Raw genomic sequence first — 15876 nt, 5'->3', positions numbered from 1 at the left:
TGTCACTTCACTAAGAACGGGCAGAGGCAAAATTCAAGGTCTGTATTTTCCACTATTAGGTTGCTGCCCTAAAGTAAGATGTGGATTTAGCATTCTTTATATTTCTCTAACACATTCAAATTCAAAGGAAATGACAGATTTTGGTGCCAATAACAGATTACATTCATAAACATTGTCCACTATTCCATAATATCCACTATCCCATAATAAAACATCAACTTCTTTTTCTTAGTTACAATGCTTAAAAATTAAATTATCTTATTTTGAAACTCTATCAATAATTTGATTAAACAAGGCAATCTCCTCAGATTACTTAATGAGTGAACATACCCTTGGTAGGAGACTGTTAGTCCTGCTACATCAGAATTTTCACAGCCCAATGCAAAAAGGGAAAGGAATAGGAGGTACCCAAGGACAGATGATCCCAAGTAGAGCTTTGCGGCTCCACACACACTGATTCTGAATTTTTTCATGACTATCCCCCCAGAGAATATTCCAAAGGCCACTGCAGGTATATTGATGAGCCCTGAGGAAAAAGAAAATTTTGTGAATCTCTAAAAGAAATATGAGTACACTCACACAAACTTTCTAAGGGATTATAAAAAATTATACAATAGTTTCTGACTGATTATTAACTACTTGGTTAATTTAAGTTATAGAAATATAGAAATATTTCATAATTAGTTAATAGTTACTCTCCTGTGTCAAGATGACTAAATTATAACATGATTTCAAAAAAGATTAGTAGCACATTTCAAATATACTGTCAACGTGATTCTCCCTTTCAAGTTCCTTAGGATCTATAAGCTGTCCATGAAGGGCCAGTGTGATGGCAAAGTTACTGAACCGCATATGAGATGTGCTTCTTGCCCCCCAAAGCTTCTTTTCTTTCATCTTAGGTATTTTTGAGTCATTTAATGAAGTAGAAATTTCACATTGATTTCTTCATTGCACAGTTTTTCCACTCACACCATAAAATGTGTTGCTTTTACTGTGTTCGTCAAAAAGTTCATTTGGTTTAAAGTAAAAATAAGACATTCTTCATTTTCACCAAGAACTTTATTGAACAACGTATTCAGTAACCAAACAAACTTTTTGGCCAACCCAATAAAATGTTTACCATCTAAATATTCCAACTGGAAACGTTAGCTGTAATTTACCCTAGCACCTACAGTTTGTTTCAGTTTATTTTATATGATTTCTCTTGAATTTAATATTTATGTTTATCCATATATCAGGAAAGCTACAAGATAGTTTATTATATATTTTAGTATTATTAATTACTATTACTATTATTATTATTATTTCAGCACACTTGTTCAAGTTAAAGACCCTATTCTTTGTTACTATCCCAAACAAGAGTTATGAGGAATGTGTAAACTGTTTGGAGATGCTCAGCAGAATTACGATATAAACTGGAAACTTTGATTCCCATACAGGTGCACGAAAGCCTTAGCCATTAGGATGAAACAGTAATGAGTTATAGTAATAATAGTACTTTAGGATGTTTTTAAAGCTTTTTTCCCAGAGAAGTAAAAGTCCTGGTTATATCATGGACCCTGACAATATTACTCTAATGTTAGAAGAAATAAATATTAAGATTTTTATTTTACAAAGAGAAAAAAATGCAAGAAAAATTTACATATTCATATAACCAGTTGGGTGCAGACAAAGAAGTAAAATTAGCCATCCTTCTTGGGCATAATAAGAGGTTTTGTTTCCCCTCACAAATTAAGATAGTTTTCCATCACCTCACAGATTTTTAATGTAACTTTACTTAATTCTAGAACACATCATAATACAATTCAAAATTTACTATGCTAGCTTAGCCACAAAAATAATAATGCTTTCTCTTATGATCATCTTTTCTCAAACAATTCTCTTAATTTTTCCTTATTTGTCTGTGTAACATCTCCAGAAATTGAGAATGATAATCATTGTCAATGATAGTCAGTGTTGATGTATCTTGTCTACTACTTACTATCTTATTTAATCAAAAAATTTCAAGAAATTAAGCAAAAATAAATAATTGCAATCTGTGTATTAAGAAGGAAAAGGAAAGATCATGTCCATGTAACTTCATAGTGATAGGAAAAGTCTAAATGAAAGATTCAGCTGTCTAATCAAATTTCTTTCAGTAGAAATTGGAATGGAAATCTTTTTAAAGCCCATACCCTTTAAAAAAAAAAAACATTTTATCACATACTTTCTAGTCCCTGACTTTGAAAATTTTTTGTTGTTTATTTTTCTTTCGTTTTATTTGCAAAATTAACACAAGCAAATGCTATTTCTAAACTTTAGAAAGAATGTGACCAACATATAAAAACATGTACAGTAAAATAAATTTTCATTGGATCAGTCGGCCCTTGAACACTTTAGGGAAATTTCTGTTTATTCTTTCCTCCATGTCATATCAAATGCTTTCTCTGAGAGTAGAAGGGAAATGTGTCTTTTTTGTGCCTTTCCCATATTTTATTACAGAAAGGGTCATTCTCCCATAATCCAAAGAAAAAAGCTGAAGGAGAAAAGAGAGAGGGGTAGGAAAGAAAAAGCGAAGAAAGGGAGAAAATATATTTGTTGAATGAGAGCTATGTGCATTTACAATCCATTTTATATGTCTTTTTTCATCTTTATTTTAACCCAGTGATGCATTTCTTTTCACCACTCTATGGAAAATCAAAACAAGTGTTAGGGATGTTGAATAATTTACCCACTTCCCTTACTCTGCCGTATCCCATACTTAATAATGTAAAATTATAATGCACCCAGGAAAGTATCCTAGTTATAATGACATGGAATTACTAAACATTTTTTACTTAACTCTCACAAAAGTACTTGAATTATCTATAGATATGCCAGAAACTATGAGGAATTAGAGTTCCAGGCAACCTTTGCTAGATGGCTCAAAAAATTCTGATGATGAATTTGTTTGGATCTCAGAGTCCATTTCAGTATACAGAGTAGGCTCATGGATTAAAAGAAATCAATCAGCCACAATTCAAAAGATAATTATTAATCAGATTCTTCCTGACAGTTTTCCAAAAATAATTATGCCCAGTGAGGAAATACAACTCAGAAACTCAGGGGAAATAATTTTATTCCTGGCTACATCATGTATGTATGTATGTATGATACATATGCATGATATTGGGCAGGCCATTGAATCTCTCAGAATCTCACATTCTTTCATCTGTGCTAATTACTCTTAAAGATAACTTTACAGGCAAAACATATTTCATTTATTATCTACTTAATAAAGGAATGAGATTACATGTAATTGCATTTCTTTTCTAAGTAACTTCCCCCCCAAAGGGCACTTAATTCTCCTTTATGAAATGAACTTTTCAACTGGAAAATTTTAAAGAACTTATCATTTTAGTGGGAGCAAAATCAAAGGCCCCCAAATCTCTAAGTGTTATGCACATGTTGAATAATGAGAAATAAACATATACTTAAAGGTATGTTCTTCACTACAATTCATGGGGAGAAGATGGTCTCTTCATTTTTGGTAAATGAATCTTGACCTCCCTCACATAACACAAAAATACTTTGTATTATGTGAAAATACTTTGAAAAAACTACTTTGAAATGGATTATAACCTAAATGTGAAAGTTAAAACAATCTACTAGGAACAATATTAAGAAAACATTTTCATAACCTTGGGATTTGACAAAGATTTCTTAAAACAGGCTCAAAATAGCACTAATGAAAGAGGAAAAGATTAAAATTGGACTTGATTACAATTAAGAAGAGTGAAAAGGCAAATTGAAGTCTGTGAGAAAATATTTGCAAAACACATATTCAATAAAGAACTTGTATCAAGAAAAAATACAGTACGCCTACAAACCAATAAGAAAAAGATTGACAATCCAATTAAAATGGGCAAACGACTCAAATAGAATTAACAAAAGATAATGAAATGACCAAGAAGCCTGAGAAGAAATGCTCAACACAGTTAGTCAGCAGATAAATGCAAATTAAGCCACAATAAGATACCATCACGCCCCATAAGGATGGTTATAGTGAAGAAGACTGACAATACCAAACATTAGAAGGATATGGAGCAACTGGAGCATTCTTACACTTCTAATGGGAGTAAACATTTGCACAACTGTTTGATGAAATGTTTTGGCAATATCTGCCAGATCGAAACATATTCCCTATGATCCAGCAATTCTACTCCGGGATATAGCCAAAACAAATGAGTGAATCTGCCTACCAAAATATGTGTGGAATGTTCACGCAGTGTTACTTATGATAGCCCAAAGCAGTAAACAACCCAAATGTCCATCAACAAGAAAACAAATAAACTGTGGTATATTTATGTAATGGGATATTACAAAGCAATGAGAAGAACAAACCACCACTACACGCAATAACATGAATGAATCTTGTAGATTTCACTTTCATTGAAAAAAGTTACAAAAGATTACATAACTTATTCCATTTATATAAAGTTCAAAAACAGGCAAGACTGATCGATAATGGTGGAGTTCAGAATAGTTATTAACTTGGAGAAGAACATTGGATAGAAGAAGTTTTGAGGGAGCCTTCTGGGGAACTGAATTGTGCTACGTGTTCTGGATAATGATCACCACACAGATATACACATGTAAACATTTATCCAGCTGAGCTATACATTTAAGGTCTGTAGACCTAACTGTTGCTTATAAGTTATGTCTCTAAACACAAAAGAAATGTTAAAATAAAAAGAATGTCAAAATTTCATTCCTCTTCTAGTCTTCTTAAAGTCAGTATAAAGCTTTGATTGGCATGGATGAGGTGTGGGGTTAAAAAAAAACCCTAAAATATCAATATTTCTTCAGGTCAACCATTAAATAATAAAATTAAATTAATTTGAACCAATTAATGTTGAAAGTAAAATTCAACAGTGATTATAGCCTTCACATTTAGAATTTAGGGGAAGGACAGCAGTTCAAAGAGTCGATTAGAATTACGTCTGCTAAGTGCCCATTATCCAGGATTAGTATAAGAAATTTATACATCCCAAAATATGCTCAGCTGTTTCCTCACACACACACGCACCCTGGTCTCTTTCAGAGATAGATGAATAGAGCAATTTTTAAAATATTTTATGAAGAAGAAATTATTTTAAGCCATTGGAGTCTCCTATCATAAAGGAACATGTCCAAAGGAATAGAATATGTTTTATACTTTGAAAGAGTAGCATTAAATAACACCTTTGTGGACTAAAGGAGCTAATCCAGGTTTTAAAGTATCCAATTGCTTATAGGATGGTGGTTATATATTTGGAGATTCTGGTTCTTCTTCATTCATCTTCTTTTTTTTTGCCCTTGAATATATCTCTTATTGGCTGTCCTGCTGGGCTAGAAACACAGTCCTTTTAAATAACCCAAATGCCAGGAATCAGAGAAGTGTTTCAACTCTGAGCAAACACAAACTTTGTTTTGCAATGCACACCTTTTAACCTGTCTGAATACTTACCTTTTGTAATCCTAGAAACTGTTCAGGTAAAATGGCCACTGTTATGAGGTTTCAGCTACACTTGAAGGACAAATATCCAGTACTAACAATCTCCTAATAAAATGCATATTTGGTCTATGTGGTATTCTCGTGGTCATTCGCACAGAGTTCTGAACAATTTTTGCTACAAAGTCGTACCACAGACTATCTAAATATTTTACTCTGCTAGATTTTTTCCGCTTACTTTTTGAAATGCCATAAATTACCTTCAGTCTAAATATTGGAACAATTTCTCTAAAATTACTAAGGATTAACAAGACACAGCTGATATTGACTATTGGAAAGCAGGAAGGACAGAGAAGCATACCGATAACAAAGTTGGCCTTAGAGGACGACTGCCCATACTGTTGCTCAATGTACTTCGGTTTATAAGTCACCATGCCAAATAAGGAATTGAACTGAACGGTGCTTGCACACAAATATAAGAAGTACACTGGATTTCCAAAAAGACTCTTCAGTGATGGCAGAAAATCTATGAGACAAAAATAGCATGGAGTAATTAAAGACAGTGTCACACTTGGCAGAAATACAGCCATGGCATCAGAGCTTAGAGGCTGAGTCTCATTGTCATGGTTCTGAGGAGCATTTATAACACGGTACACACACGCACTCTAGATATTAAGCCATTGGCACAAGTCAAGGCTGAGTTCCGGCCAGGCTCAGATCCAGACATAAGCACTCACTTCTACAGGCATAAAATATAGATTATAAATTAGAGTGTCAGACAGGAACAGATTCCTCTGATGTGGGTAAAAAACACAAGGGATAAGAATACTCCCTCACCATTGAGCTGGGAGTCATGGACAGGACATTAAGAACTTGAGTTTTCTGGTCTCCTTCAAACTTGGGTCATGGGTGCAGAGAAGGGAATATGAAAGTTATCTCCAGTTAATTATTGTTAGAAGTGAGCTTTGGCATTCTCCCTTCTTCTTTTATGCAGCCAAACAGAAATGTGATGATTTTCTATAAATGTCAATATTGCTGGGCCAGTTGAGGGGGACCAATCTTTCTTATGGCCACCCATTTCCACGTGGAGGGAATTCACTAGAACATGTCTGACCTTTGGCCCTATGCTACACTCCTTTGATTACTAGTGGGACACATGCACTGGAGCACATTTTCAAGTGGGTGGATGCCATCTGTTAAAAGGCCACAAGCCCTGAAGATTCACTCTTTTCAGTCCACCCAGGTGAATGTGAAACAGCCCTCCCGGGGAGGGGCAGTTGCAACGTCTACACTGAGGAGGTGTAAAGGTGGGGACAGCAGCAAAGGAGGTTACTAAGACTCTGGGTCAAGTTCTTCAGTCAGTTTTCCAGTAATAAAGCTGACTTTTTAATAATCTGCTTCCTGTACAGTTTCTCAGTTTTTTCTGAACACATGAAGTGGAGAGAGGGGTATTATTTATAGATCGCCTATAAAGTTTCAACAGGAAAATGGAAACTGTTTCAAAATCAAGGAGAATCTGGCTCACCTCTTGCCATTTCCATGATTTTTGCTTTTTCTCCAAGAGGTGTTTGGTAGTCCGTGTGATCATCCATAATAAACTTAGATTTCTCAGAGGAGGAATTGGAATCCTGTCTGCTCCGGGGTCTTGGTAGACTCTTTGGTAAATACCAGAAAGGCACAGCTGCCAGAAGACTTATGCTTCCTGCTATTAGATAACCAAGCCACCAGGCACCCACCCACTGTGGATCTTTTGGGGTGATGGTTATATGATCTGAAAAAGAGAGAGGGTGGCCAAAGAGCATATACAGCAAAGCTAGTGTGTTGAAGAGTCCTCTTTTTTTAAAAGAAAAATCCAAATGTTACCTCTATCACATCATAAAAATACCTAATAATTCATACATGATAACCTTTTCTAATCTGAACACTATTGTTATCTTGCTTTTTGAAGGAAAGAGGGTATTTTCAGAGCATGATTATTTCTCCTTTTGTTTCTTTGATTAAAAGTATAGAGTCTACACACTGGAAGGGGTCTCACACTGCTCTGGGCTTCTGTCTGGGCCCATGACAGGAAAAAAGCAACATGTGAGAAAGAATTATGAGGGCTTAAAACCTTCTGCCAGCTACCCCACATGAGTACCACTTTCATCTGATTTACATATTGAATGTCTTAATACTTTACTGGAAAAAAAAGTTATGCCCTACGCCCTCTGGCCCAAATCTAGTCTGAGCCACTCAGAATGTTACTTATTAAATGATGATTGAGAATACTTCAGAACTATTCTAGGTCCAAAGCAAGATTTGTATATGTAATTAAAACTTCAATATCTAATCATCATAAAATTTTGTTTTTGATACTATTTCTTATTTGACTAAAAGGTAAGCATTGACAAAGTTTTTTAACCAAATCAAGTTTTTTTTCTATATAAGAGCCTATGAAACATATTATTATACTCTACCTCTACAACATTCTATGAGAATCCTTTGACAACTAGGCTCAATTGGTACTACATTATACTCACTACAGTGTTTTAACTAGTTTACCACTGCATGCACATTGCTTCCCTTTCACAATTTTTCTCTGTACCACTCATCACACCAACACTTTCTTATCTATATCAGTCTCCACGACCAGATTTTAAACTTCATGAAGTAAAGGAACGCAACTATTAGGTTCACTCTGGTTTTTCCATAATATCTTACAGAAAAAGCCGAGTGAACTTTTTGGCCAGGCCAATATCTTGTTCGCTGTGGTAGAACATCACTTGAGATAGAGTAGATGTGAAATAAATTTGGTAGGAATAATGAATAAATGAATAAATAAAATTTTTGGAATGCATATTCCAGTTTATTTGATTAAAAAAGAACAACTAGCCCAAGAGTTTTGCATTCTTTGTTAACACACAATAATCATTTATAATACACACTAATGACAATGCAATTCCAGAATTTATAAAAGTGAAACTTGTTTTCTTGTTTTGTAACTGCTTTCTAGGGTGTCTTTTAAAAAAACAGATGAATTTTATCTATGTCAAGGGACTACATCTTATATAAGGAAAGAAACAAATGAATAACTATGGAAAGATGAGGCCTCCATTTATTCCCTCCACAAGCATTCGCCCAGAAGGAAAGTTAGTCTCACTATAATATGCCTTCTACTAAAAAAGACTCGTACATTAAATAAGGAAATTTTAGTTGCCAGAAGACTTTCAATCTTTGGCCTTTCTGACAAGTCCAGAAATATGTTATCAATTGATGCGACTGCAGTAAATGTTGATTCACCTGAAACCAACAAGAGCCAACAAGTAGCCACAGTTGTTAGTCTTAACTAAGCTGGAATGCCTTTGAACTGGGAAACCGGAAGTGGAAACTGATACATCCGAATAACAAACCAGGGGTCATCCGGTTCTAATCACCACCTATTTTTCATATTCCATACACATACAGTCATGTGTGATGATTGTATCAGTAATAAGTTTTCCATGGATTATTTGCACTTTATGAAAGACTACCATCCTGTCATTTTATAAAAAGGCAATTTGATATTTTCTATACTATTCCTATTAAAAAATTACAGTAACTAAATAAAGTAAATGAATAAATAGAAATAAACTCCCTTACCTAGATTTACAAAGCCAATGTCAACATACAGTTTGGCACATAATGAGCCTAACAGGAAGCCAAAGATCGGTCCTATAATTGCAACCGTCTGAACACACCCTGCACCAAAAAAAAAAAAAAAAAAGCAATTTCTTTGCTCTTGCAAATTAAGTTTTAAACAAGAAATGTGCATAAGATTCAGTTAGTCACTGAAAATGTTTCCTCAACTCTTCCCTTAAGTGTGCTTGATTTGTCAATTTTTCAACCTCATGAATCGGAAATAAGTCCTACTCAGTGTTGGAAGAAGAATGAACATTTTTAAGGCATTAATTATCTCTTAGTAAGAAAACACTGAGACTCTGAAGAAGTTAATTTCCCCAAATGGAGCAAATTTTACTCCCTAGGATTAGATTCCCCCTAGTGATAAAAATCAGAATTATACTATTTTGACAGTCTTTCAGAAACCTTTCATGGTCAGTTAAGCATAAAACTTGTTTTGACATTAAAATCGATTTCTTCCATGTTAATGAAATGTGTTTGCATTCAGTGCTTCTGGGGGACCATCTGCAAGTGCAGTAACTATGCAGCCAGCAACGAGGTAGACTTGGGAGGGGGGAGAGGTGTCCTCTGGAATGCTCATGACCCACCTGGGCAGCTTTAACAGGCAGGTGGAGCAGATCTCCCAAATGACACCATTTCTAGTGACCAGAAAGATTGCTCTTCCTTGCAAAATATGGCCCATCTGCCTTTCATTTCATCACTGAGCTTACACACATATCCCTGGGAGAATGATTTAAATTAACTGGAGGAGTAAATAGCAATTACCAGGTCCTTTTCAGAATAGAAGAGAAGGCAAAGTAGAGTGAGCGGGCTCTGAGCTCCTGGACAGGACAGGGACACCCTGATGCCTGTGTGTGTCGCTTGGCCGCAGTCTTTCCTCTGGTCCCCAGAGTAATTGCCTAGCATGTGCCATGGAGCTTCTGTTCCAATTCTGGGTCCTAATCTATGCTACAGTTTTCCATTAGAACTGGTGCCCTGTTTTTAACTACAGCATGCTTGGATATCATCAGAGACCTCTGGAGTTCTGTGTGAGTAGCCAGGGCAGAACCATACTATGGACCTACCTACAGCCCCTCAATGAATTTAAATCTTGTCCTTCTGTCTCTGAGGGTGAGACTCTCAAAAGGCCAGATCCCCCAAAATCAAGACTAATGTATGAAACAGAACAAATTTAACTTCCGAGACATAAGAGGCACTCAATAAATACTGCTCCCATTCGTTTACCTTTGGAGTATGCTATATTTGGGGTTTTGTGATTTTAGCTGCTGGTTTATCTGCTGGGGCCTGTCCAGACGTATGGTTGGCTCAGGCCTTGCTCTTGTCCTTCTTCTGTATCCATGAAGATACTTGCACAAGTCATATATCACAGCAGTTGAGCTCACAGATATCTTCTTTTAATCTGATATTCTTTCCCTAATGCAATAGGTCCTTCTAACTGAAGTTTCTTTGCTATCCAAATCCTCAGTGTGGACTTCAGAAAAATGTGAACTGAATAAAAGAGTTGGATATGAAGTATAAAACCTTCCACACCCTATTTAGTTGAGAATGAAGTTGAGAAAACCAGGTACCCTGTATCCCAAGAAGATGAATGAGGTGGACATTACCAATATAGAAAGCCGCATTGTCCTCATTAGCAAAATCATCAAGGTAGGCGATGCCTAGAGGCTGAATGGGAGTTTCTCCAATGCCACGAAGAAGGTTCCCCAGGAAGACGTAAGCCCACATGGAGGAGCTGGCATCAATTTCACATTCTTGAAAGGAAAGCAAACGAGGTTGAAACTCGATCACTATCGAAGTTAAACACTTATTCTGCATGTCAACAAGTTGTCCTAAAGTTGCATGAGAATGCAGAAGTGAAATTTGCCATAAACTTAATTTGATAGGAGTTTGAGCAAGATATTTTAGGCAGTGTAAATCTCCTAGAGAACAAGGAAATCTATTGCTTCTTGTTCCTGTCCCCTTATTTCTTATTTTCTTTCTTTTTATTTCATATTTATAATGAATTCTTTGAATTTCTACACTCCAGTAAAATTCAATATCCTGTCTGGGACAAAATACAAAAATTTGAACAAGGATTTTCTCACCTTAATCTTCAAACTTTTCTATTTTGCAACAGAAATCACTTGTAATTTTATTGCTGAACAAGTTTTATCTGAAATTCAAAATTTTATATGGGTGATACTTCAAATTTGAACAGCATTGCCTACAGTTATAACTGTTTGATAGTGAATGGCCATGTTAAGGGCTCACATTTCAGAAACAAATTCATATAAAAATTTAAAACCTTATATGCCTCAGTTGTATAACTATTCCAACAAAAAGAACCTTTTGACCATATTTTTAGAGGGAAATTCAAAGCTAACAATTTAAAAATGCTTTCATAAAAGTCATGTCTTAATATGAACATGTGAAGTAGAATAATTACTCCCATATAATAAATTAAATATACTTTGAAGAGTGTGGTGACTTTAATAAAAGCAATAATATTAACCATCTATAAAAAATCACCACTTCTGGATTCTCCCTTTCTGCAAGGCACTGGGCTAAGTGGTTTGCAGACATTTTCAAATTGAATTCTCCTAATAACCCTATGAGGCAGGAGATATCTTCTCCTTTAGTAAACTTGAAAGCGACTTTTGAAGGTAAAGTATGGGTTATGAAGAACCGGGGTGAATCCTTTTGTATAGATGAGTCAGACTCTGTGACAGAAAAGATTACTATGTAGTCATGTTGCTTTTAGTTCTGATTCTGCCTCTTCTAGAAATGTAGCCAAGTGACCAGGGATTTTTCACTTATCTTCTCTGGATTTCTATTCCACTCCCTAAAATATAATGGGGGCTCCTTTTTAAAAATTGATTCCAGGGATTCCCTGGTGGCACAGTGGTTGAGAGTTCGCCTGCCGATGCAGGGGACATGGGTTTGTGCCCAGGTCCGGGAAGATCCCACGTGCCGCGGAGCGACTGGGCCCATGAGCCATGGCTGCTGGGCCTGCTCCGCAGTGGGAGAGGCCACAACAGTGAGAGGCCTGCGTACCGCAAAAAAAAAAAAAAAAAAAAAAAAAAAAAAAATTGATTCCAATGTCAGTTCCAGCCCTGACATTTGTGGGGTTCTATGCTTGTTGGTAGAGGAGTCTTGTAGATAAGTGCAGACACGTTAGCTTTGTGCTTTCCAGTACAGCGGCTACAAGCCACATGAGGCTATTGAAATTTAAATTAATAAAAATTACATGAAATTTAAATTCCATTTCTCAGTCACACTGGCTATATTTCAAGTACTCAATAGTCTTGTGCAACTAATAGCTATTGTACTGGGCAGTATAGATACAGAACATTTCCATCATCACAGAAGTTCCTGTGGAGAGCTCTGTTCTAGAGTATTTGGGTGAAATGGGGTTTGTGTGCAAAGTATTTTTGAGAAGAGCCCTCTATTTACCCCACTAACCCCTTTAGGATAAGCCTTGTGTCCGCTATGTCTAATATCCACATAAATCTATGACTTTAAGGGAGCAGGATCTCATCTAAAGGAAAGAAAAGTATTGAGTTGTGAGTCTTATACTCTGGACCTGCCTAATAACTTGTCTCTTTACATTAGAAAATTTTCATTCCCCACCCTAAACCCTGTGTCTCTCTTTTTAACATTCAAGGCTTAAATATTTCCTAATTAGTTGTATTGTCATTTATACCATGTCTCTCCCCTGACTGTCAAAACCAAGAACAAAATAAAATATCTTCAATGACTGTACATTGTGTACAGGTGAAAGTCCAAATTCTTTAGCTCATCTCCTTGTCTCTTTATATGGACCTGAATTAAACTTACTATCCATTAGGGCCTCCCTGGTGGCGCAGTGGTTAAGAGTCCGCCTGCCGATGCAGGGGATACAGGTTCGTGCCCCGGTCTGGGAGGATCCCATATGCCGCGGAGCGGCTGGGCCCGTGAGCCATGGCCGCTGGGCCTGCGCATCCGGAGCCTGTGCTCCGCAACGGGAGAGGCCACAACAGTGAGAGGCCCGCATACCGCAAAAAGAAAAAAAAAACAAAACAAAACAAAAAAAAACTTACTATCCATTATATTCTTATATAAACAAGCCCTCTGTTCTCATCCATTGATTTTTATATGCCCTCCTGAATTTACCTATTACCTTCTTTCACATTTGCTTTTTCTTCTAGGATTCTTTCTTTTCATATAGCATGACAGGGTAAATTTGTTTACATGTTTATGGTCACCCCATGTTATTTTCACCCCTCATATTTCAATATTTCTTTTAATCTTTTGACCCTTCCCTTCATTCAAACAGCCAGACTTCTCAGGTTCATTGACCAGGAAAAGGACATCTCAGAAGGAAGCATTAATGAGGATGTTAGGGGAGTGAAAAGGGTTTATGGTGTAGATAAAAGATTTAGATGAGTAGCAGGTATATAAAGAAGGACTTCCACACTGCCTCTGTAGAAATGGATTCCCCAGTCTAGGGGTAGGGAGTAAGATGAGGGTGGCGGGGAGGAGGTGTTGAGCATATTTATGCTAAAAGGCTATGGAGAGAGGATTTGAGCACCTGCCAGTGCAGCATCGCAGAGACATAGCAGACACCTGTGGGTAGAGTCATGGACTCCATGAGTGAAGAGAACCTGTGCCACTGTGGCCAGGAAGAACTCAGGGAGGTAGCAAGGTCCCGAAGATGAGATGGCTGCACCGTATAGTTAGGCATCCCTGCCCCTACCTCTTCACAGGTTTCCCAATGCCTAGAGTAACACAGAAGAGATGGTTCCCATGCTCCCAAGGGTGGCCCACACATAGCCTTGCTTTGCAGTATGGGTCAGCCACGTGGAACTCTGGATATGCTAATGAAATTCCCCAAATCCTCTCTTGTGTGGAAAGTAGAATTATTTCCATGTTTCCATGATGGTCACTTTTGCATCAGAGAGAGCCACTGTGCTAAAAAGGACACGAACATGGACATAAGATGACCCCAAGATGACATGTATGAACAAACAGTGTGGCCAGAGGGATTTTAGATATTTAGGCTGACAGAGGACTACTAATAACACCAAGACCTCCCCTCCCACAGTTTTCTCCTTTACTATAATGTAAAGCTCCCTGGAATGTAAGCAACCCCTGGGAACATGGATAGAGATTAGGGACAAATTGACTGAGATTACGTTTTTGCCATTCTGATGAAAAGGGGCTGAACACAGAAACCAAGTTAAGTTTGGGGGAAAAATGTATTTCTTTTATATCTGAGCAATGGGCTGAGGTTTGTACATGCTAAACTAGTTTTACCCTGTTTCACAACTTGCCTTGTTTGGAACCGCTGGAAGCTTTGCTCAGTCACCAGCAATTAATGCCCCATCTTTCCATAATATTTGATTGTCTGCATATTTCCTTAGGGCCTCATCTCTGCTTTATATTCTAGGAATTTTTATGGCACTATAATATCTCAACTTAAGTAGTAAAGCTTTTGACAGCAAAAAATCACATAGATACTTTTTGTTCATATTAAAGCACCTATAACGTCTTCAAAAAGAGCTTGTTTAGTCAAGTAAAAAATAATCGTCTTACCATTATTTATTTTGGATTGTGATTTTTCCATAACTGAGATTGGTAATGGACTGTTTGACCCCAGGAAACATGGAGAGATGCTGAAAGTGGAATTGGAGAAGGGAGAATACCTTTCATATCTGTACCTGTATAAAAAAAGCATTTTCTTTACTATGAGCTCATTTAACATCATGCTAAAAATATTATATGTGTACTACTTGACTCATTAGGGGACCTGGTTGAGTTTACAGCTGTCGCAGAATCTGAATTGCTAAACCAAACCAGCATTTAGTTCACAGATATTATACCATATCTGAACCAATTACCCAGTGTCATGAAAGAAAATAAAAGAATGATTTAGAGAGGCTCATTTTAATATAAAGTAATGACTGTAATCACCTACTCGATTGGTGAAAAAATATCCAACACTTCATAAAATCATGATTATCTCTTAAAGCAATAATTTAACAATCATGGCCATTGGCACACTGTACTTAGAGTTGTAAATGTAGTAGAACACCTGAAATGTGGTTTCTAGAGAACTGATAATGATACATGGGCTTTTTGAACCATTTTCCCAGATGGTATCCTTTTCCTCTTCAGTTTATTAATCTGACTCTAAGTTATTTCTAACTTCACCCTTTCCTCTGTTTATAAGGTTACTATAGCAGCTGGATTGAAGAGCCAGTGCTGAATGGTAGGGCTGCGATCATTCTATCTCCGGCCCCCCAGTGCCATACTCCCTCTCAAATTATCCTTTAGGAGCCAATTTCTTTGCTCTACATGCACCCTTCAGAGTAGAGGTACCTGATAAAAGGACATCACATCACCTTGATTCTCATTTTGTTCAGGCACTATGTGACTAAAGGCTAATAATCATAGTGATGTTTGAAATATCAATAGTAAAAACCTATTCAGCATGATAGGGGCAAGATGTATTGAGTTATTAATGTATTCAGATCAATAAATCAGTTACCTTATTATCAGTCTTACATAACCTACACCTCAATGGGTCTATGAACCCCACTGGAAAAGTAAGAACATTTTTGTATGTATGTGAGTATTTAAGGGAAGAGGTTCATGGTTTTTGTCACTTTTATCAAAATGGGTTCTTGACCAAAATTGGTTAAGAACCGCTTAATGAGGATAACTGTTTTTTAATTTCTAGCTACAGAGGAGAGCATTTAGTATTAAAATCATGGTAAATATAATTTTCTTTCTTTAATATAATTCCA

The 15876-nt window shown here is 36.5% G+C and overlaps 1 protein-coding gene across 3 annotated transcripts in view; it reads right to left on the bottom strand.

The window, feature by feature from the left end:
• The window catches only part of SLCO1C1 (solute carrier organic anion transporter family member 1C1), a 46559-nt gene that overhangs the window by 14769 nt on the left and 15914 nt on the right, over positions 1-15876 (bottom strand). For 2 of the 3 annotated variants that reach the window (XM_060112710.1, XM_060112709.1), the window contains exons 4-9: positions 14663-14787; positions 10714-10860; positions 9071-9169; positions 6978-7223; positions 5814-5978; positions 331-526 (exon numbers count right to left, since the gene is read on the bottom strand). In XM_060112710.1, the coding sequence (XP_059968693.1) occupies positions 331-526; positions 5814-5978; positions 6978-7223; positions 9071-9169; positions 10714-10860; positions 14663-14787 (978 nt within the window). The remainder of the gene's footprint in view (positions 1-330; positions 527-5813; positions 5979-6977; positions 7224-9070; positions 9170-10713; positions 10861-14662; positions 14788-15876) is intronic. The other variant, XM_060112711.1, reaches the window with a different exon arrangement.

Source organism: Mesoplodon densirostris, chromosome 11 (genome assembly GCF_025265405.1).
Source record: "Mesoplodon densirostris isolate mMesDen1 chromosome 11, mMesDen1 primary haplotype, whole genome shotgun sequence".
Lineage (NCBI taxonomy): Eukaryota > Metazoa > Chordata > Mammalia > Artiodactyla > Ziphiidae > Mesoplodon > Mesoplodon densirostris.
The sequence above is the reverse complement of the archived record's forward strand: the minus strand, read 5'-3'. Positions and strand labels throughout refer to the sequence as shown.